Source organism: Desmodus rotundus, chromosome X (assembly GCF_022682495.2).
Source record: "Desmodus rotundus isolate HL8 chromosome X, HLdesRot8A.1, whole genome shotgun sequence".
Lineage (NCBI taxonomy): Eukaryota > Metazoa > Chordata > Mammalia > Chiroptera > Phyllostomidae > Desmodus > Desmodus rotundus.
In genome coordinates, this window is record NC_071400.1 from 9,115,470 (window position 1) to 9,136,622 (window position 21,153).

At 38.2% G+C, this 21,153-nt stretch overlaps 1 protein-coding gene across 2 annotated transcripts in view; it reads right to left on the reverse strand.

Annotated features, from left to right (window-relative positions):
- HDAC8 (histone deacetylase 8) overlaps positions 1–21,153 on the reverse strand; it is a 236,960-nt gene that overhangs the window by 93,299 nt on the left and 122,508 nt on the right. Inside the window, exon 10 of one of the 2 annotated variants that reach the window (XM_045191243.3) lies at positions 15,788–21,132. The exons of the other annotated variant lie outside the window; for it this stretch is intronic. Within the exon in view, the coding sequence (XP_045047178.1) occupies positions 21,094–21,132 (39 nt within the window). The 3' untranslated portion in view covers positions 15,788–21,093. Of the gene's footprint in view, positions 1–15,787; positions 21,133–21,153 lie in introns of those variants that run through there. 2 annotated transcript variants of the gene reach the window in all.

Sequence of the window (21,153 nt, forward strand, 5' to 3'; positions counted from 1 at the left end):
GTACAGACAGACCTCCATGTGTTCCTTTTTTGCCTCAGGTAACCTCCACCCTTTTGCATTAGAGCAACAGGCAGGCTTTTGGTGCAATCCTAAAGGTGCTGAAGTGCGCTTTGGCTGTTTCTGAGAATGGGAGACTGGATGAATAAAGTTAAGAAATGAAGCATAAGTTTCTTTGTGGCACTGTTGGATGAGCAAATTTTGAAATCGTGAGCAATGGGGCCTGCCTGCCGTGGTAACCCACTGTGTATTGGGAAATGGAGATATTAAGGTGTCAAGAAATGATCGCCCTAAAATGTTACTAATGTTAAGATAAACTGTAACATGGGAAATTATAACATGACTGTTTTGAGGTAATGCTGTAGAGACAGATGCTTTAGACGGCTCACAAAGTGAGATGGGTGGAGGAAAGAAAATCTGTCAGTGCGTCTCCAGGAATAACCGTGGAGAAGGCTGTCTATTTCTGGACAATGGCTTCTTTGCTTCTGCAGAAAGAACTATTTCTAGTACGGAGGAGGGCAATTTCTCAGGTACCTAGGTTTAATTAAAAAAAAAAAAACCTCTGGAGAATATCCAATTCCTTTTGTTCTAATTAAGTGTTCACCAAGCAGCTTTCTGGTTTATAACCGGTCTCTTGACTGGGACAACCCACCAGCCAGGACGGCCTTATGCAGATGATAAAAGCCTTGTCTTGTCTAATATATTGCTCTAATATATTGCTTATTATAAATGAACACCTTGAGGTCTGCTTTATAAATCGATCTCTGTGGCTTTGGCAGCGTGGATTCACTCCCCAGAGACTCATCATCCCATAATGGGATTGAAAATGGAGAGAAATGGGAAATGGCAGAACTGCAGAGCACACTGGCCAGAGTCTGCTCCAGTGCTGTTTTTCTATGAGATCTGGCCTGAAGCAGCCGCTGGCTTTACCTATGAAATTACAGCAATAATCTTCTGTTACATTTGTTCAGTGCTTTTAAATTTCAAAGCACTTTCATATATATTATCTAATTTTATCATTTTATCTATTATGCCTTCTTTAGCTCGTACTGCTTATAAAAGTACATTTGTAGAGCAGTGGCAAAGGCACCAAAGGAAGAGTAGCATTGTCAATACACTGAAAAAATGTGCCTGTGATAAGGCCTTGTCAAAATAAATGAAACTAAACAAATAAATGTAGTCAGGGCCTGGGCTGTAGTAAGGTGACCTGGGAATTTGGAGATAGACTTAGAATGGCTCTGAGAATGAAAAAACAAATACGTGGTTGTAGATGTGTTGTTGATGGAGACTTGGGAAATATCCAAGTATAATCAAGGTGATCAGGGCATACCTGCAGGACTGGAATGTATGAGAAGAGAAGTTGCAATCTAATCAGCTTTACTGTAAACTGAAGAATTATGTGTTACAGAAAGGCAGTGTTTGAGTTATTTGAAAAAGAGGAATTAGATAGTAAAGATATGGTACTGGTTGTCCAGCACCCTCCATTACTCACTTGCCCAGGGGCAGGGAGGGGTGAGGGAGAAAAATGTGTCCATTTGTGTGGCAGCTGGAGAGCAGAGGGAGCTCAGTAGACCACTGGTGACAGACACATGCATTGTATTCCCGAAGGATGTAGACTCAATTATGAAAGTCTTCTCTATGCACAGCCTTTACTATTCCACTTCCTTGACTCTGATTCCATGCTCATCAAGCAACCTGACTTACTAATTCAGTTTCCTAGGAAGGAAATGCCCTTAGAGTAGGTAAGACCATTGTCATTACCTGACAGGTATATCTTCCACTATAAATTAATGTAATTACAGTATATTTTATATGTCTCTTCCCAATTTTCTGGTTTTAAAACGTTCAGATCTACAGAAAAGCTGCAAAAAGTGCAATACATTTTTCCTTCTTAAACTAAATTTGCCAGTTTGCTGATGGATGTCCAACTGCTTCAGTACTATTTACTGAAAAGGCTGTCTTTCCTTCATTGAATTATGTTTGGACCTTAGCCAAAAATCAGTTGGCTGTATTTGCGTGTGTGTGTGTATTTCTGGGATCTCTATTCAGTTCCCTCTCTTTTTAAAAAGATTTTATTTATTTATTTTTAGCGAGGGGAAGGGAGAGAGAAAGAGAGGGAGAGAAACATCAATGTGTGGTTGCCTCTCACATGCCCCCTATTGGGGACCTGGCCTGCAACCCAGACATGTGCCCTGACTGGGAATTGAACCAGTGACCCTTTGGTTCCCAGGCCAGCACTCAATTCACACTCAATCCACTGAGCCACACCAGCCAGGGCAGTTCTCTCTTTTTAAAATATTTTATTTATTTATTTTTAGAGAGATGGGAAGGGAGGAAGAAAGAGAGGGAGAGAAACATTGTGTGAGAGAGACATCAACGGGTTGCCTCTCGCACATGCCTGCAACTGGGGACCTGGCCCACAAGCCAGAAATGTGCCCTGACTGGGAATCAAACTGGTGACCCTTTGGTTCACAGGCCGGCACTCAATCCACTGAGCCACACCAGCCAGGAATTCAATTCTTTTGATGTGTCTATTCATTTGCCAGTACCACAGTTTTGATTACTGTAGCTATATATTGTCTTAAAATTGGTAGAGTGATTCCTCCTACTTTATCCTTCTTTTACAAAATTGTTTTAGCTATTCCAGTTCCTTTATTTTTTAATATAAATTTTATGATTATCTTGACTATATCTTCAAAAACATGCTAGAATTTTGATAGAAATTGTATTAAGCCTGTGCATAAATTTGGAGAGAATCGATGTATTGACTATGTTGAATCTTCTAATCCATGAACACTGTATATCAGTGCATGTATTTACATGTTTGATTTCTTTCATCAGTGTTTTGCAGTTTCAGCATGTAAGTCTTGTACATATTTTGTTAGATTCACACCTAAGTATCTCATTTATTTTACTGAATTTAAATGGCATTGTAGTTTTGATTTTGGTTTCCATGTGTTCATGAATAATACATAGGAATACAATTGATTTTTGTATGTTGCTCTTGTATCCTGAGATTTCTTGAACTCATTTGTTAGTTCTATGAAGTTTTTATAGATTCCTTGGGATTTTCTATGTGGACAATCACAGCATGTCCAAATATGGACAGTTTTATTTTTTCTTTTCTGTTTTGTATGCTCCTGATATGCTGCCTGCTATGTCTTCCATATATGAAAGACACAGAGATACTGGTTAGTAGTGTTCTTTTTTTTGTACTTTTTTTTTTGTCTGGTTTTGGTATCAGGATAGCACTGATTTAATGACATAAGTTAGGAAGTGTCTCATCCTCTTCTATTTTCTGGAAAGACTGTATAAAGTTGGTGTGAATTCTTCTCTAAATGTTTGGCAGAATTCTCAGTGAAAAAATTTGGGACTGGAGAGTTCTTTTTTGGTAATTTTAAAATTCCAACTTCAGTTTCCTTAGTAGTTACAGGCTATTCAATTAATCTCATATATGGTGAATTACAGAAGTTTGTGGTTTTTGAGGAAGTAGTTCATTTCATTTAGGTTGTCAAGTTTATGTGTGTAAAGTTGTTAGATATATTCTGCTATTATTGTTTTGATGTCTTCAGGGTCCGTGGTGATAATCTGTCCCATTCCTGATACTGGTAACTTGTCTTCTCTTTGTCAGTCCTCCTAGAAACTTGTCAATTTCACTAATGTTTTCAGAGGACTACCTTTTTGTTTCATTGAGTTTCTATATTATTATTTTTTTTTCAATTTCGTTAATTTCTGCTCTTTCTTATTTCCTTCCTTCTACTTACCTTGGGTTTCCTTTGCTCTCTTTTCTACTTTGGTCAGGTGGTGACTTAAATTACTGCTTGAAGACTATTTTCTTTCTTAAATTGAATTTTTAGCACTATAAATTTCCTCTCAGCACTGACTTAGCTGTGTCCCACAAATTTCAATATGTTATATTTTCACTTTAATTCAGTTTAATGTAATTTTTTTTAAAAAGATTTTACTTACTTTTTAAAAATTTTTCCTTTGATGTTTTCTCTTTGACATATGGGCTATTCAGAAGTGTGTTGTTTAGTTTCCAAGTATTTGGAGATTATCCAATTATCCTTCTTATACTGATTTCTTTTTTTATTCCATTTTGGTCAGAGAATACACCTTGTATGATTTCAGTTCTTTTTAAGTTTAGTGAGGTTTCCTTCATGGTTTATGATATGCTCTATCTTTACTTTTTAATTCTTATATCAATGTGATAAAATTAAAACAAAAATATGCCATTGCAACCACTTAAGTATAAAATTCAGTGGCATTATGTGTATTTACAATATTGTACAAACATTACCACTATCTATTTGCAAAACTTTTCCATCACCCCAAACAGAAATTCTGTATCCATTAAGCAGTAACTCCCTAGTCCCTCTTCCCGCATTCATTGGTAAATTCTAACCTATTTTCTGTCTCTATGAATTTGCCTGTTGTAGACATTTCACGTAAGTGAAATTATACATTGTTTGTCCTGTTGTGTCTGGCTTATTTCACTTAATATAATGTTTTCAAGGTTCATCCATGTCATAGCATGGGTCAGAACTTCATTTCTTTTTATGGCTGAATAGTATTTCATGGCATGTATACACCAGATTTTGTTTGTGCATTCCTCTGGTAATGGACATTTGGATTGGTTCACCTTTTGGCTGCTGTGAGTAATGTTATAACAAACACTGGTATATGTGTACCTGTTTGAGACCCTGCTTTCAGTTCTTTTGAGTGTATAACTTAAAGTGAAATTGTTGGGTCATACGACAATTGTATACTTAACTGTTTGAGTAACCACCAAACTATTTGCCACAGTGGCTGTGTCATTTTGGGTTCCCAGCATCAATATACAAGAGTTCCACATCCTGATTAACACTTTTATTTTAAGTATTTTTTAAATTATAGCTATCCTAGTAGGTGTGAGGTGATATCTTACTGTGGGTTTTTTTTTTTTTTACTGGAATGAAACTTTATTTATTTATTTATTGTTGTTCAATTACAGTTGTCTGCATTTTCTCCTCACCCCCCTCACCCCAGCCAAACCTCACTGTGGTTTTGACTGGAATTTCCCTAATGATCAGTGATGTTGAGCATCTTTTCATGTGCATGTTGGCCATTTGTATGTCTTCTTTGCAGAAATGTCTATTTAATTCCTTTGCCAATTTAAAAACTGTTGTCTTCCCTTTCAGTTGTAGGACTTCTTTATATATTATGGATATTAAATCCTAATCAGATATGATTTGCAAATGTCTTCTTTAATTCTGTACATTGCCTTTTTACTTTCTTGATAATGTCCTTTGATACACAAAAGTTTAAAATTTTGATTATGTCAAATTAATTTTTTTCTTTTGTTGCCATATCTAAGAATTCCCTGCCAAATCCAAGGTCATGAAAACTTCTCTTTTACATTTTATTCTGAGTTTATGATTTTAGATCTTATATTTAGATTTGTGATCTATTTTGAGTTAATTATTGTATATGGTGTGAGGTAGGGGTCCAACTCCTTGTCTTGAATGTGGATATTCAGTTGTCCCAGCACAAATTGTTGAAGAGACAATTCTTTCCCCACAAATGGACCTGGCACTTTTATAGGAAATGAATTGACCATAGAAATGTCAGTTTATTTCTGGACTTCCAACTCTATACCATTGGTCTATATAGCTGTCCTTACGCTAATACCACATTGTATTGATTACTATAGCTTTGCAGTAAGTTTTGAAATTGAGAAGTGTGAGCCCTTTAACTCAGTTCCTTTTCAAGATTGTCTTGGTTATTTGGGGCCTCTTGAAATTCCATATGAATTTGAGAATTGATCTTTTCATTTCTGCAGAAAAGGTTGTTGAGATTTTGATAGGGATTGTATTGTATCCATAGGCTAATTTGGGTAGTATTGACATATTAACAATATTAATTCTTCTAATCCATGAACCCAGGATGCCTACTTATTTAGGTCTACTTTAATTTCTTTCAGCAAATATTATGTAGTTTTCAGTGTACCAGTCTTTCACCTCCTTAGTGAAATTTATTTCTGGGTCTTTTATTCTCTTGGATGCTATTGTAAATAGAATTGTTTTTAAAAATTTCTTTTGGATTGTTCATCGCTAGGGTATAAAAACACATGTGATTTTATGTGTGGATATTGTACCCTGCAAAATTGCTGAATTCGTTTACTAGTTCTAGTAAATTTCATATGAATTATTTGGGATTTTCTATATGGAGGATCATGTCATCTGTGAATAGGGAGAGTTGTATCATGTATTTTCCAATTTTTATGCCTTTTATTTCCATTTTTTATCTTGTCTAATTGCTCTGGCTGGAAATTATAGTACAATGTAGAGTAGCATTGGTGAAAGTGGGCATCTTGTTCCTGATTTGGGGGGCCTTTCAGTCTTTTACCATCAACTCTGATGTTAGCTGGGGGTTTTCATTAATGCCCTTTTTCATGATGAGGAAGTGTCCCTTGTTTCCTAGCTTTCTGAATGCTTTTTATCATACAAGGGTGTTGGATTTTGTCAAATGAGTTGTCTACATCAGTTGATATAATTATGTGGCTTTTCTCTTTCATTAAATTAATGTGCTGTATTATATTGATAGATTTCCTTAGGTTGAACCATCTTTGAATACCTGGGATAAATTCCACTTGGCCACAGTGTATAATCACTTTAATATGCAGTTGGATTCAGTTTGCTAGTTTTTTAAAAAGATTTTTTGCATCTATAATCATAAGATATATTTGGCTGCAATTTTCTTGTGATGTTTTAATCTGGCTTTGGTGTCAGGGTAATGCTGGCTTCATAGTTTGGAAGTTTTCCATCTCGTTCAATTATCTGGGAGAGTTTAAGAGGAATTGTTAATTCTTTAAATGCTTTGTAGAATTCACCAGTGAAGCCATTGGCCCTTTACTTTTCTCTGTTGGGAAGTTTTTCATTACTAACTCAATTTCTTGTTATAGATCTGTTGAGATGGTTTTTTATTTTTTGCTTCAGTTTAGGTAATTTATTTCTAGGAATTTGTCTATGTCACCTAGGATATTTAATTTGTTATCATTATCACTATTAATTGTATTCTCTTATAATCCATTTTTATTTCTGTAAGGTTAGTAGTAATGTCTCCACTTTTATTTCTGATTTTAATTATTTTCATTTTCTCTCTTTTTTTCTTTATTAGCTAACTAAAAGCTTCTCAATTTTGTTGCTGTTTTCAAAGAACCAACTTCTGGTCTACTGATCCTCTGCATTGTTTTTCTATTTTCTATTTCATTTATATCTGTTCTTGTCCTTATTATTTCCTTCTTTCTCTTAGTTTTAGATTTAGTATCTCTTTTTTCTAGTACTTCAAGGTGTAAAGGTAGGTTATTGATTTGAGGCCTTTTTTCTTTTTAATGTAGAGATTTACAGGTATAAATTTACCTATGGTGTAACGGCTGTTGCTGCATCTAATAAGCTTTTGTGTGATGTGTTTTCATTTTCATTTGGTGCAAAGTATTATTTTCTGTTTTCCATTGTGTTTTCTTCTTTGATCAATTGGTTGTTTTAAGAGTGTGTAGCTTAATTCCCACACATGTTTGAACTCTTCCGTTTTTCTCCTGTTATTTTTTAGCTTATCCCATTGCAGTTGGAGCAGACAGTTTGTATGGCTTCAATCTTAAATTTGTTGAAACTTCTTTGTGACCTAACATACAACATATCCTGGGGAATGTTTTATATATATTTATATATATAAATGTTTTTTATATTTATATAAATATTTTTATATTTATATAAATTATATATGTTTGCTTTCATTGGTTTATAATGTTGCTCAAGTCCTCTATTTCCCTATTGTTCTTATGTCTACATGGTCTATCCATTATTAAAAATGGCGTATTGAAGTCTCTGACCATTATAGTAGAACTGTCTATTTCTCTTTTTAATTCTGTAAATGTTTGCTTTCTATATCTTGGGATTCTGTTCTGTGGTGCATATAGGTTTATAATTATACATTCCTGATTGATCCTTTTACCAATATATACTGTCTTTCTTTGTCTCTTGTAAGAGTTTTTGACTCAAAGTCTATTTTGTCTGTTATTAATACAGCTACTTCAGCTCTTTCTGGTTACATTCACATGGAATATTTTTCTATCTTTTCACTACTTGTGTCTTTGGATCTAAAGTGAGTTTCTCATAGACAGCATATAGTTGGACCACAGTTTCTTTTTTAAAGAAAATAGTCTGTAATGAATAATTTAAGTCACCACTTTAACACAATATAAAAAGAGAGCAAAGTAAACACAAAGCAAGTAGAAGGAAATGAGAGTAGAAATAAATAAAATTGAAACAAAGAATAACAATACAGAAACTCAGTGAAACACTGTCTTTTCCACAGAGCCCAGAGTTCTCACTATGTACCCAAAATAGAACATGTTGTTTTATCATTTTCCTTCCAACAATGTCGTAGTTTTCAGCAATATTTTAGGTTTAATTTGCTCTAGGACCTACTTGTTTATCTTTCTGGCAGTCCATGGTACCTATTCCATGCATATAGTATATTTTGTATATCTGTTCATCTTTTGATGTATATTTGTGTTGTTTATATCTTTTGACTTTTTGAATAATAATGTAATAATACTGCTATAAAATTATCTGTTTTTAATTCTTTTGAGTATATACCTATGAGTGGAATTGTTGGATAATGTGGTAATTCTATGTCTAACTTTTTGGGGAACTGTCGAGCTGTTTTCCACAGCACCTGCACAATTTTACATTCCCCACCAGCAATGCACAAAAGTTTCAATTTCTCCACATCCTCACCAACTCTTGTTATTTTCCATTAAAAAAATAATAGCCATCTTAATAGATACAAAGTGGTAACTCACTGTGGTTTCTTACCATTTTTAACTTGGCTTTCCCTTAATTTGGTATTTGCTTGGTTGCTGTGAGTTTATGACTGTTTTCCAGAGTTTTGATAAATACCTCACAAGGTTGTTGTGAGTGTTAAATGAAAAAGGCCTGTGAGAGCATCTGGCATAGTACCTGGCATATAGTAGGTGCTCCATAAATGTTAGTTTCCTTTTTTGTCATCTTTTCAGGGAGATCTGCTATTCCCCTTTAAAGAAGCAGTTTCTTCACCTTTCAAGGCCTTGTCCTTGCTTTCTTCATCACCTCAGAAGAAACACTATCTCCTTACAGGGATACTCTTCCTCCCTTGGAATTTTTTTCCTGGTTACAAAAATGTTCTAAAGTTTACAAGGCCAATGTGTGATCTAGCAGGAAATGTAGACATTTTCCATGTTGATAGTAAAAGAATAAGAAGTCCGGTTACAATTTGTACAGATATTTTGTTCCCTTGGCATGTGCTTAGAACAGCGATTAATTGAAGGTCTCTTCAAAGCAGAGTTTTAATTATATCCTCTGGTTTTATTAACTGGTGCAATTTGAAGAGGTACTAGGCATAAAGCAGCTGATAAAATTCCTGGGTCTAACCCCTACTATGTTCTTAGTGGGGCTAGGCAGCAAAGCACCATATCACTGTCAGCAAGCCTCGTTTCAGGTCTACTTCCTGGAGGTCCAAAGTGAGAAGTAACTGTGGAATATTATCCCAGAAAAGGGGAGTCACTAGCTGCAAAGGTCAGGAGAGAGCATGATGCAGCCAAATCATGGGTCCATTAAACCAGCAGAGCTGATGCATGGGCTGCTAATTCTACTCAGAAGTGGGCAAAATTCAGGTTGGAAAATGGTTTTGTGTGGTGTTCACATGTGTGGACTGGAGCAAAAGAATATTAGAATGGACAATAGAGTTTCATGTAGTAACCAGTTAAGGACTGAAGGTGAAAGCAAAAGAGAGGGGGTTGCTGCTCCCTGTCAGAGTCCTCTCCTGCAGTTGTCAGCACCCCACTTTTCCAGGTACAGATGGGAGGGCTTGGGGGCTCTGTCTTTCTGTTACTTCCATTTCACCATCAGTTGTAGGTGTTTGTTGTGAACATGTTAAGGAAATATCCTTGATTTATAAAAACCAAGAAAAATTGCAGATAGAATGCAATTTCCAGAAATTGACTTCTTTCCTCTCTTTAGATGTAATTATTTATGTCTACTTTAACTTGTTTTTCTTTCCCTTCATTTTAGAGAAAGGGTAAGTTTGTATCTTGTCCAAGAGCAAGCCTCTAACTTGGGCTCCAGATTTTGCTTCCTCTGGAACCTTGAATTCTTGACTATTCCACTTCTCAATCACCTTAGAACAGGGGTGTCAAACTCATTTTCACTGGGGGCCACATCAGCCTCACGGTTGCCTTCAAAGGGCCAAAATAATTTTAGGACTGTATAAATATAACTACTCCTTAACTGTTAAGGAGTTGAAATTACATTTGGCCTTTTGAAGGCAACTGCAAGGCTGATGTGGCCCCCAGTGAAAATGAGTTTGACACCCCTGCCTTAGATGTCTCCCGCTTCATCACATACTTCTCAGTTAACAGACTTGCACAGGTCATTTTCCCTAAACAAATACCTTGCCTCGAACCTGATGCCCCTTGGAATACTGTCTAGGAAAATAAAAGCAAAAGCTTCTTTTTGTTCCCCATTAAAGTGTTATCTCCCCATTTTCTGCTACTCTCTTTCAATTAACATTAGAACTAAAACATGGGATGTGAATAGCTTTCTAGGGAAGCCTTCCCTCACTCCATTAGGCACTATTAGTCACACCTTCACTGAGTTCTCATAGCACTGTGGTCACACTGCTATTATTGTACTTAGCAACTAGAACTGTAATTTATCTGTTTACAATGTGTTATTTACCTCTTTGTATTTGTGTCACTTCTGCTAAACCATGAGTCCCTAAAAGGAAGTAAATAGACCTTTATTTTGGTGTTCCCGGAAAATAATGTTTTATAATGAATGCTCAATAAATGCTAGGTGAGAAAGAAGAGGGTTAACATTTATTGAACTGTGACCATGTGCTACCTTCTCTGTAAGATAGGTGTGGTTAGAAACTGAAATTTAGACATTTCAAGGCGTTTGCCTAAAGTCATACTGAGGCAAGAAAATTGGAATAGGGAACCAAGTCCTTAAGCTCTACCCCATCCCTTCTCCAATTTGGCTGGAACATCATAGACACGACCTTCAGTGACCACCTGTTTCCCCCACTTCCTCCTCCCCAATTACCTCTAATTGGGAGACCAAAAGAAATCCCTATCGAGAGAGGAGAGACAAGGACAAGTCATGTGGGCAGTAACCCCACCAGCATCAGAAGCAGAGAACCACCCTATCCCCCCTTGCCCACATTTAATAAAAACCTTCTACCCAGACCCAATCAGCATGTCTCATTCGCAAGGATTCTGGCTCTCACTTCTCAAGTGTGTACTATCACTTTAATAAATTTACTGTGCTTTGCTAAATCCTTCTGTCACAGTCTTGAATTCCTTCTTGTTCCATGACAAGAACCTGGATCAGGTTGAGGCCTCCCTTGGTACCACCTGGCATCAATATAACTACCATAGTTCTCCCTTATCCACCATGCGGATACATTCTAAGAACCTGGATGAGGTCGAGGCCTCCCTTGGCCTCCCCAGGTGCCACTCAGCATCAGTTTTTGGTGAGCCAGCCAGGAGTTCTTTACATTCCTCTATTTTGGTTGCTTTTCCTGTCACTATTGTCAGTGTGGAGTTAAGTCCCATGTCTGAATGGAGTAAATCCAACATCAGAGGGTCTAGCCATCATCCTGACCATTGGTAGGTCTTGTCTCAGGGCACAGGGTAAGTAAGCACATTCACAGGAGTGTTCCTAGTGGCTCCCAGAAAAAAGGGCACCACAGTGAGCTAGGGGACTGATCACCCCTAGCAACCAAATGGAACTGTCCTGTTTGCTTTGGCTTTCTACAAGCACACTTTCTTTTCATATTTCTTTCCCTTCTTTTGGGGAATGGATATTCACAACGTTGTTCACCACTTAGCCTTCTGACGCACGTAATTCCTTGAATTGAAGCTGAGGCTTTCTTTGTTTCTACTGCTCATTCATAGCCTTTGAAACTTTCATAGAGAGTCTGGACTGGTCTTCCTGCTGGGTAATTACAACTGTAAACAAGGCTAAGGTAATTTAAGAAAAAACTGGTACTTTTAAAACTCTGAGGCATTTGCAAATGTTACATCTTCAGAAAGATCCATGGAAAGGACTCTGACATTCTAAATTACATATTTCTGAGAATAAATTTTCAGATCATACCTTTGACTGGATGAAGATTAATAGAATTCTATGGAACAACTGGATTTATGGAAATATTCACAAATAATGAAGATATAATTTGATTATGGGACTGAATAAATTGAAGATAATTATAATATTTGCAACTTTTTGTTGAAAAAATTGCTAATTTTTTTGTTTTCTAGATATAAGGAAACTTGCTATTTTTTTCCTTAGAGCAATTTGGCTAATTATATCTTTGTAAGTAATATTGAAGCATTTACATTTTTCTCCCTACCTGATCCCTCCAGAATTCAGAAACTCTTAATGAATGATTATTATTTAATTTTCACATTATAGTTATTTGTATGAATTCAATGAGAATCTGTTCTCTTTGTAACGGGGCATAGCTGGACAGTGGTTTTATTAACCTAGACTTTGAGTGGCATGTCATGTTTGAGAAAGACATGAATAGACTCTGGATGTCACCAGAAAGTTTTAAGGAATTAAGGTTGACTTTGGAAGCCGATAAAATCTCCTTGGAAAAACAGCCTGTTACTTTCCTTATTTATATGGTTTATGACAGTCTTTCTAGGTAAGGTACACAGGTTGTTTTCCTGGAAGATGTTTAAGAAAGAACCTCAAGACATTTTTGGTGCCCTCAAGAACTTCAGGGATTTACCCAAACCCATGAACAATGCAGGAAAAGCCTGATGGCAACTATGTGGCTTGACGTCTTTGCCCTGAGAGGCTAATTAAGCTTCAATCTGGAGGTTCCTTATGAGATTCCAGCAAAGCAGATTAAAGAGAGCCTATAAAATCAGTTGGTATTCTTGTGTTTATGGAAGTATCAGGCCAAATTGAAAATAGACTTAATACAGTAAATAATCTTGATTTATCTGTCTTTGATTTAAAATGAGGGTGATTTTAGGGAGAGAAATTGTATTTCTATAGAATCTATAATATACAGTTGTGGATATCAGACTCTATTCAGTTAGTTGGCTTCCAAATTTTATTTTTCACCTATTAACTGGACTGGATCCTGATTGTTTCTAGTTTCCTTAAATATTGGGCTACAATCCTCCAAAGTGATGTTTTATTTTTCTCCCATCCTTTGACTTGAATTATTGAGAACTAAAACTTTTTTCTCTGAGCTTTGAAAGTGCAAATTGCAGCCAAAAGACTTGATATAAACTTGAGAAATCGCTACAACAGTTTATACACCTCAGTGACTATGCTGTGTAAACCATGCAGAATTTACCTAAGGACCTGATGACATCACCAGAGACATTCAACCTGCAGATAAGGAAAATGTATCAAAGTGTCACTGCTTGCTTTCATTCCAGGAAAAAAACAAAAAAAAAAAACTTTGAGCCTTCAATCTAGAAATCATCTCGACTGACAGTCTTACAGACTGAGAAACTAGTTTATAATTTACATTAACCTTTGTTTCTTCATCTGTTTTTATAGACATACCCCTTATTAAATACCTGGTTGCTTGTTTACACAATCCTTAAAATGAGACTCAACAAGTTAACCAAACTGACTTATTTTCAGGACTAAATAATTGAATCATGCAATATAGAACAATCTACCAACTTTGCTTCTGGAATGTAAAACTTTATTATTTAAAAGGCATGACTAAAGGGACCAAAGTTCTGCCACCTTGAAACTGATTTTTTGGGATATTGATGCTAAGCTATTGGGAAAAAAAGACACCTCCCTTTGACCCTCCCCCTTTCCTGCTCAAGAGATTCAGGCAGAGAAACCTGCTTCACAAAAAAAGATCTTAAAATGTTCCCCTTAGCCTAATTTGAATTAAGTGTGGTAAACAAGAGGGATTCAGGCAGGTGCCTGTTAGCTAGATACCCCGTGTCCCATTGTCTTTGAGGTGCCTAGCAAGGACTTGCTTACTGTGAGGCTTCATATGGGGCTATGGGAACTAACAACACAAGTCAATCAAGGACACCACAGACTCTCTGGGGGCAATACACACTTCTCTGGCAAAGTTAGTGCTTAATAGACCAGAATTATACTGTGTGTTAGCCAAACAAGAGGGTCTCTTTCTTTTACAAATGCACTCTGTGAGACTTGCCGCCAGAGAGCTGCAGTTTGAGGCTCTCTCCCTGATCGTTTCTCCAGAAACTCCCAGCTGGGTATCTCTGTCTGTCTCTGTGTCTCTCTCAGACTCCCTCTCAAGAACCCCCCCATATATTACCAAGAGCCTCAGACCCACACCCCAGAGGAGTAAGTTGCTTGCCTGCAGTTGCTGGTCAGTTTGCCTACATTGATTTGCCTTGTTTCATCTCTGCCTTTCATAAAAAACAGCTTTTATCAAATTTTCTCCTTTTTATCTAGGAACCAGATGTCCGTACTTTCTTCAGAATCTCCATATGACTCAGTTTTACCTGGTCCAAGTGCAAACTGAAACTCTTACAGACTATTCTATGGCCTCATGACTATTGTGGCCTTCCTTCAGCATCCCAGACTTAATAATTGGCCATGGCCTTTATGGGCCCAAAAGGAGGGGGTAGCACCTGGGCCATCATGAACCTGCTCCCTCTGAGGGCCTCCCTTCCCCTAGCAGCTCCCTTATGCTTGGACAGATCCCACTGGCTGGGGAGCCATGGGCCCATGGTAGGAGGAACCATACTGGTTCACCCTGCAGATGGCCGGGATAGGTTGACTGGACTTAAGGGCATGGCGGATGCCTGGCTCCTTAAGTTCAAACCCTCCTAGCCTACCTGCTAGTTGGAGGACTAGGTGGGATGCCTAACCCTCACTAGCACACCCCTTTTCTTTCTCCAGGCATTATGGGAAACTGCTTGTCTATTCCTGAGGACTCGCCTAGGCTGCATTCTAGCTAACTGGAAGGACTTCAAATTAGACTGTTTAAGACACAAAAAATTATTTTTTTGTAGTATGGTATAGCCCCAATATAAGTTAGGGAATGGGGAAACATGGCCTAAAAATGGGACCTTAAATTACAATACTATTCTTCAATTAGATCTCTTCTATAAATACCAAGGAAAAAATTGACAAAAATCCCTTATACACAAGTCCTCATGGCCCTATACTAAGAGCCACAGAAACGAGGCTCCCGTAAGATCTTCTATGTCTATTTCCCTTCTTCTAGCCCTCCCCAGGGCCTTTTAGACATCCTAGACGATCCTCTCCTGTTAGTGCCTCCATCAAGCCCAATAGATAATCCACAGGAACACAAAAGCCAGAGACCAGGAAGATTCCCCTGGGACACTCCCTCAGGCACCTTCAACTCTGCCTTTAGGCCCTCCTTAAAGAGATCATAACAAGGTCTGGACTGACTCAAAGCCTCCAAAGTGACGATAGCCCTTCCTTTATGGTCAAAATTACCCAACGGATAGTCCAAGTTCTAGACATTAACTATCATTTGCATAGCTCATGGAGGCCTCAGTCTTCAGGAAAGGTAGAAAAGGCTAAACATACCGTAAAGAAAATCTTAGTAAAATTATGCCAGGGGACATCAGATACATGGTTCGAGCTCCTGCCCATAGCCCTCCTAAGGTACAGAGGAGCTCCCAAATCAAACCTGGAACTAAGCCCTTTTGCTGTATTACATAGGAAGCCCTTCCTAACCTCTGACATATATTTTGACACAGAGATCCAGAAACAATTTAAATATTGTCTTCAGTCCAGGACAGGTACAATAAGCTCTCCCTTCTTCTACCTGGCTTTTTCTACTCTTTGGTCCATTAATAACTATTTTCTTCCTTTTATTATTTGGTCCATGCCTTTTAATCTTCTCTTTAAGTTTCTATGTTCTAGGTTACAACAGTTTCATATAAAGATGATGACACCCCAAGGATTCCAGCCTATATCTTAACATCCAGGGGATATAGAGCTTGGGTCCTAGGTCAGATAGAAAGAGATTTTCAATCCCAGGCTAGACAGGGTCTATGCCTACTGTCATCCTGAAGCAACTACAGAAGACTGACCACCAACCCTTTATCTTCCTATATGATTATGGGATCAAAATCTCTCAGTGGGGATTTATGAGGCAGGAGAGTTAGAATAGGGAATGAAGGCCCCAAGCTCTAGCCCTCCCCTTCTCTGTCTTGGCTGGGACATCACAGACATGACCTTCACTGACCACCTGTTCCCCCGCTTCTCCCTCCCCAATTGTCCTCCTCTAATTGGGAAGACAAAAAAAAAATCCCTATCAAGAGAGGAGAGACAAGGACAAGCCATGTTGGCAGTCACCCCACCAATGTCAGAAGCAGAGGACCACCCTATTCCCTCTTGCCAACAGTGATAAAAACTTTCTACCCAGAACCCGTTGGCACTTCTCATTCTCCCAGGTTGCCTGCTGTCACTTCTTGAGTGCATACTATTACTTTAATAAATTTACTGTGCTTTGGTAAATCTTTCTGTCACACTCTTGAATTCCTTCTTGTTTCATGACAAGAACCTGGATCAGGCTGAGGCCTCCCTTGGCCTCCCCAGGTACTGCCTGGCATCAATATAACTACAGTAGTTCTCCCTTATCCACCATGGGACTATAGTTCAAGACCTCCAGTGGATGCCTGAAACCACAGATAGTACCGAACCCTATATATACTATGCTTCTTCCAACACATATTTCCTGTGATAAAGATTAATTTATAGATTAGGCACAGTAAGAGATTAACAACAATAACTAATAGTAAAATTGAACAAGTAACAATGCACTGTAAAAATTATGCAAATATAGCATTATTAAGTAAAATAAGGGTTGCTTGAACACAAGCACTGTGCTACTGTGACAATTGATCTGATAACTGAGACAGCTACTAAGTGACTAATGGTTGGAGAGTATATACAGAGTGGATACTCTGGACAAAGGGATGATTCACATCCTGGGCAGGATGAGGAGGGATGGTGTGAGATTTCATCATGCTATTCAGAACAGTACAAAATTTAAAACGTATACATTGTTTATTTCTGGAATTTTTCATTTAATATTTTCAGACTGCAGTTGATTATGAGGAATTGAAACAGTGAAAGGCAAAAATACAGATAAGGGGAAGCTATTAGGTTTAATATCAGAGCTATAATTCAAGTTCCACTCTTTCTGATTCCAAAATCTATGCCCTTTCTATCATGCTGCCTCCAATATCTTAGACACTCTGAGTCCAAGTTCTGGTCCTACCAATTCTCTTGTGCCTTTACCCCTCTTTCTGCTTTCTGACCTTACAGGGACATACCAGTGCTCTGAGCCCTATTTCCTCCTGGTTTGTCTGCTCCCTTTCAGCCTGATGTCCAGCCTAGACAACAGGATTGGATTGGAATTCTCTTTCACCATTACTTTCAACCTCTGTCCTTTTACCCATCTGCCTGGATAATCACCATTCCAGACCCCCCCCCCATTTTCCTTCTCTGTTCTGTCATCATTGAAGAAAACTGTACCACTGGACAGACTAGCACTACCAATGTATGGTTTCTAACTTCAGGCACACTTTCCAAGCTTTTTCGTTATCCTATAACTTGTCTCTACTCAGCTCCTTCTCCCATTCTCAATTACTGTTCCAATGTTTACCATTTTCCCCAACTGTGCTATCAACCTCACATCCCCTCACTCTTGGATATTTAGGATAGGTTTGTGTTTTTGTTATTGTAAACAAAAAAGCTAAGGTGATCATCCTTATATTGAATATATATTTCTTTTTTTCACTTACAATTTTTCCTTATACAACAACCTTCCTGAAAGAGTTAGCCTTGCCTATTGCAGTCATTTTCTTTGCCTTCGATTCAGCACTTAATCCACTATCGTCTGGCCTCTGCCCCTTCCATTGTATTGAAATGCCTCTGATCAAGGCTTCCAATAGCCTCCATTTTGCCACATCTAATTCATACTTGTAAGTTCTCAGCTTATTGGACTTAGCTGCATCCGACACATCTGAGAATTCTCTTCATTTTTTAAACTTTCAACTTCTGGTTTCAGTGATTCTACTCTGTATTTTCCTAAGTATTGGCTAATACATACAGTGTGTTCATCAGGGACTATTCTAAGGGCTTTATATCTATTATGTGTACATTTAATCCTGCAACAATTGAGGCTTTGAGAGGTGAAGTAAGTTGCCCAAAGTCACACAGCTGGTAAGTGACAGAGCTTGAAGGTATAAAATCACATAGGCTAGGTCCAGAGTCCATTATTTTAATTGCTGTGCTATAATGCTTTATCCTTGATATACCTTTTCAGTCTCCTTTATGAGTTCATGTTTGCTGGTCCCTTAAAACTGAAATTCTCTAAGATTCCCTCATTGGTCCTAGGGTTTCTTTCTTATACACTCTCCACATGTAATCTCATTTACTCTCACGGTTTTACTCGGGTCTATATTCAGTCATGACTTACCCCCTGAACTTAAGACTCATATCCAATTGCGTGTTGGTCAGATCCATTTGGGTGTTCCATTGGCAGCTAGTACTCAATGTGAAAAATGGTTCACTTGGTGCTTCTCATCCTATATTTGTCATACAGGGACGTCATCCATTCATCCAAACCAGAACAAATGGTGACACCGTAGATTTCTCCTTTACCCTCAGAATCAAACTAATCACCAAGTTGTGCTAGTTCTGTCTCCTAAAAATTTCATAAATCTTTTTCTTGTCTCCATTCCCTCCTTCAAGTTCTTTTCATCACTTGCCTGATCTATTGTGGCAGTTTCTACCCTGGCCTCTCTCTCTTTTTTAAAAGATTTTATGTAATTATTTTAGAGAGAGGGGAAAGGAGAGAGAAAGAGAGGGAGAGAAACACCGATCGCTTGCCTCTCACACGCACCCCAACTGGGGACCAGGCCCACAATGCGGGCATTGCCCTGACCAGAAATGGAACCAGTGACCTTTGGCTCTGAAGGATGACTCCCAACCAACTGAGCCATACCGGCCAGGTCACTCGCTGGCCTTTCTTAAACTCATCCTGAGTCATCTCATCAAAACAGAGATCCAATCATGTCACTGCCAGTGGGTACATTCTCAGTTCTTCAGCATGACACGTACAACATTCTGTGGTTAACAGCATGGACTGTGGAGTTAAACAGCCTGGTCTGAATTTCAGCCCTGGCAGTGTGCGACTTTGGGCAAGGTACCCAATCTTCTTCTGTCTCAGTTTCCATACCTGTATTATAATCATGAGGATTATAATTGAGAATTTCATGACATATCTATATCCGGCACGTAAGTGCTCAATAATTGTTAGCTCTTGTCAATATTATGTATCCACTCTCATCTCCTCCCATTCCCTGTGTTCAGGTTTATGTTCTAGTAATATTGCATTGTTTATAATTTCCTAGAAGTGTCATGCTGTTCCATATCTGTGTGCCTTTCTATTGCTGTTTCCTTAACCTCCTCTGTTTTCACATACTTACATGCCTGGCTAATAATACTCAGCTCATTCCTCGGCTTGGGAATCCTATTCAGGATACCATCCATGACCCCCACACCCCTGCCCCAGTCAGACTAATTGGCTCTCTTCTATGACTTTATAGACCCTGTGCATGCCTCTAACTTAACACTTAACAAAGCCAATTGAAGTTGTCTCTGTTCATTTCCACTGCTGGGCTGTAACCTTGTTGAGCAAAGGGACATGTCTTTTACTTCTCTGTACCCTTAGCACTTAGCATCATGCCCAACATACAGTAGGTACTTAATAAATTTTAGTTGAACTAAATAGCTCCCCTTTTCACTGAATAACTAGTGAGGTATCCACAACATTTCCTGGCTTAGTTGGCCAGGAAAACAAAATGTCTCTCTTTTTTACCAAGCTGGTTTTCCCAATTCAATAAATCCTACTACTATGTACCTAAATGTCCCAGTAGAAACCGTGATTCCTCCATTTCCCTCACCCTCTACATGTAATTTATTATCTTATGATGTCAATCCTATCTCTAAAATATGTCATTCTTTCCATTTCTACTGCTACCATCATCTCTCAACTGGCACTGGCCTCCTATTCATGTCTATGCTTCCATACTTGCCACCTCCTCCCTACTCCACACAAAAGCCAGAGTGATTTTAAAATGTACATCAAATCATGATACATCTCCTGGTTAAAAGCCTTCAGTGTCTCCCCAGTATATTAAAAATAAGATCCAACTCCTTCCCTTGGCCTATAGGGCCCTGCAGGATCTGGTCCTTGCCCATCCCATCTCACATTCCTCACCCTTTCTTCACTAGCACTAGTTATGGTGGTCCTCTTTTGGTGGCCAGAACACACCAAGCTCTTTCTCACTTTAGGGTCTTTGCACATGATTGCATACTCTGCCTGGGACACTTGCCCTCTAGTTTTTGTTTTTGTTTTTAACCTGGGTGTTTTCTTCTCACCCTTTAAGTTCTAGCCTTAAACATCACATCTTCAGAAAGGCTTTTTTTCCTAGAGACCCCACCTGAATCCCTTTGTTAGTCTCTACCTCAGCACTCTGTGTACTTCCATCGTGATAGTTATTACAGTTTAGAATTATTTTCACTCACTGTTTGTGTGTTCTGTAGTCTGTCTTTCTAACTGGATTGCACATTCCATGATGCAGAAGACACATCTAAATACACTGTTCACCACTGTAGCCCCAGCACTTGGTACAGTGTCTGCAACATGATTAGCATTCAATACATATTCTTTGAATGAGCAATTACTTGAAAAGTCAATCATTTAATAAAGTGGGGGGAGCTATATGAACTTTCTTTTTGGTCTCTTATGTAAGGAAAATCTTTACAACTTCAGTTAGCAATTTAATTGTTGAGATGAATCATCTTGTTCAACCCAGTTTAGAAGTATTGTGGGAGACCTTAATCAAGCAAGAAAAGGATACACTTTTTAAAAGTCTGGTTCTTAGGCCCTTTATGCTGTGAGTGACTCAGGAGTGACGACTGCAATTACTACAAACCAGTGGTTCTCAATTTTCCCTCCCCCCAGGGGACACTCAGCAGTCTCTGGGTAAATTCTTGGTTGTCAAAACGGGAAGAGGCGCAGGGAGTGTGCTACTGGCATCTAGTGAGTAGAAGGCAGAGA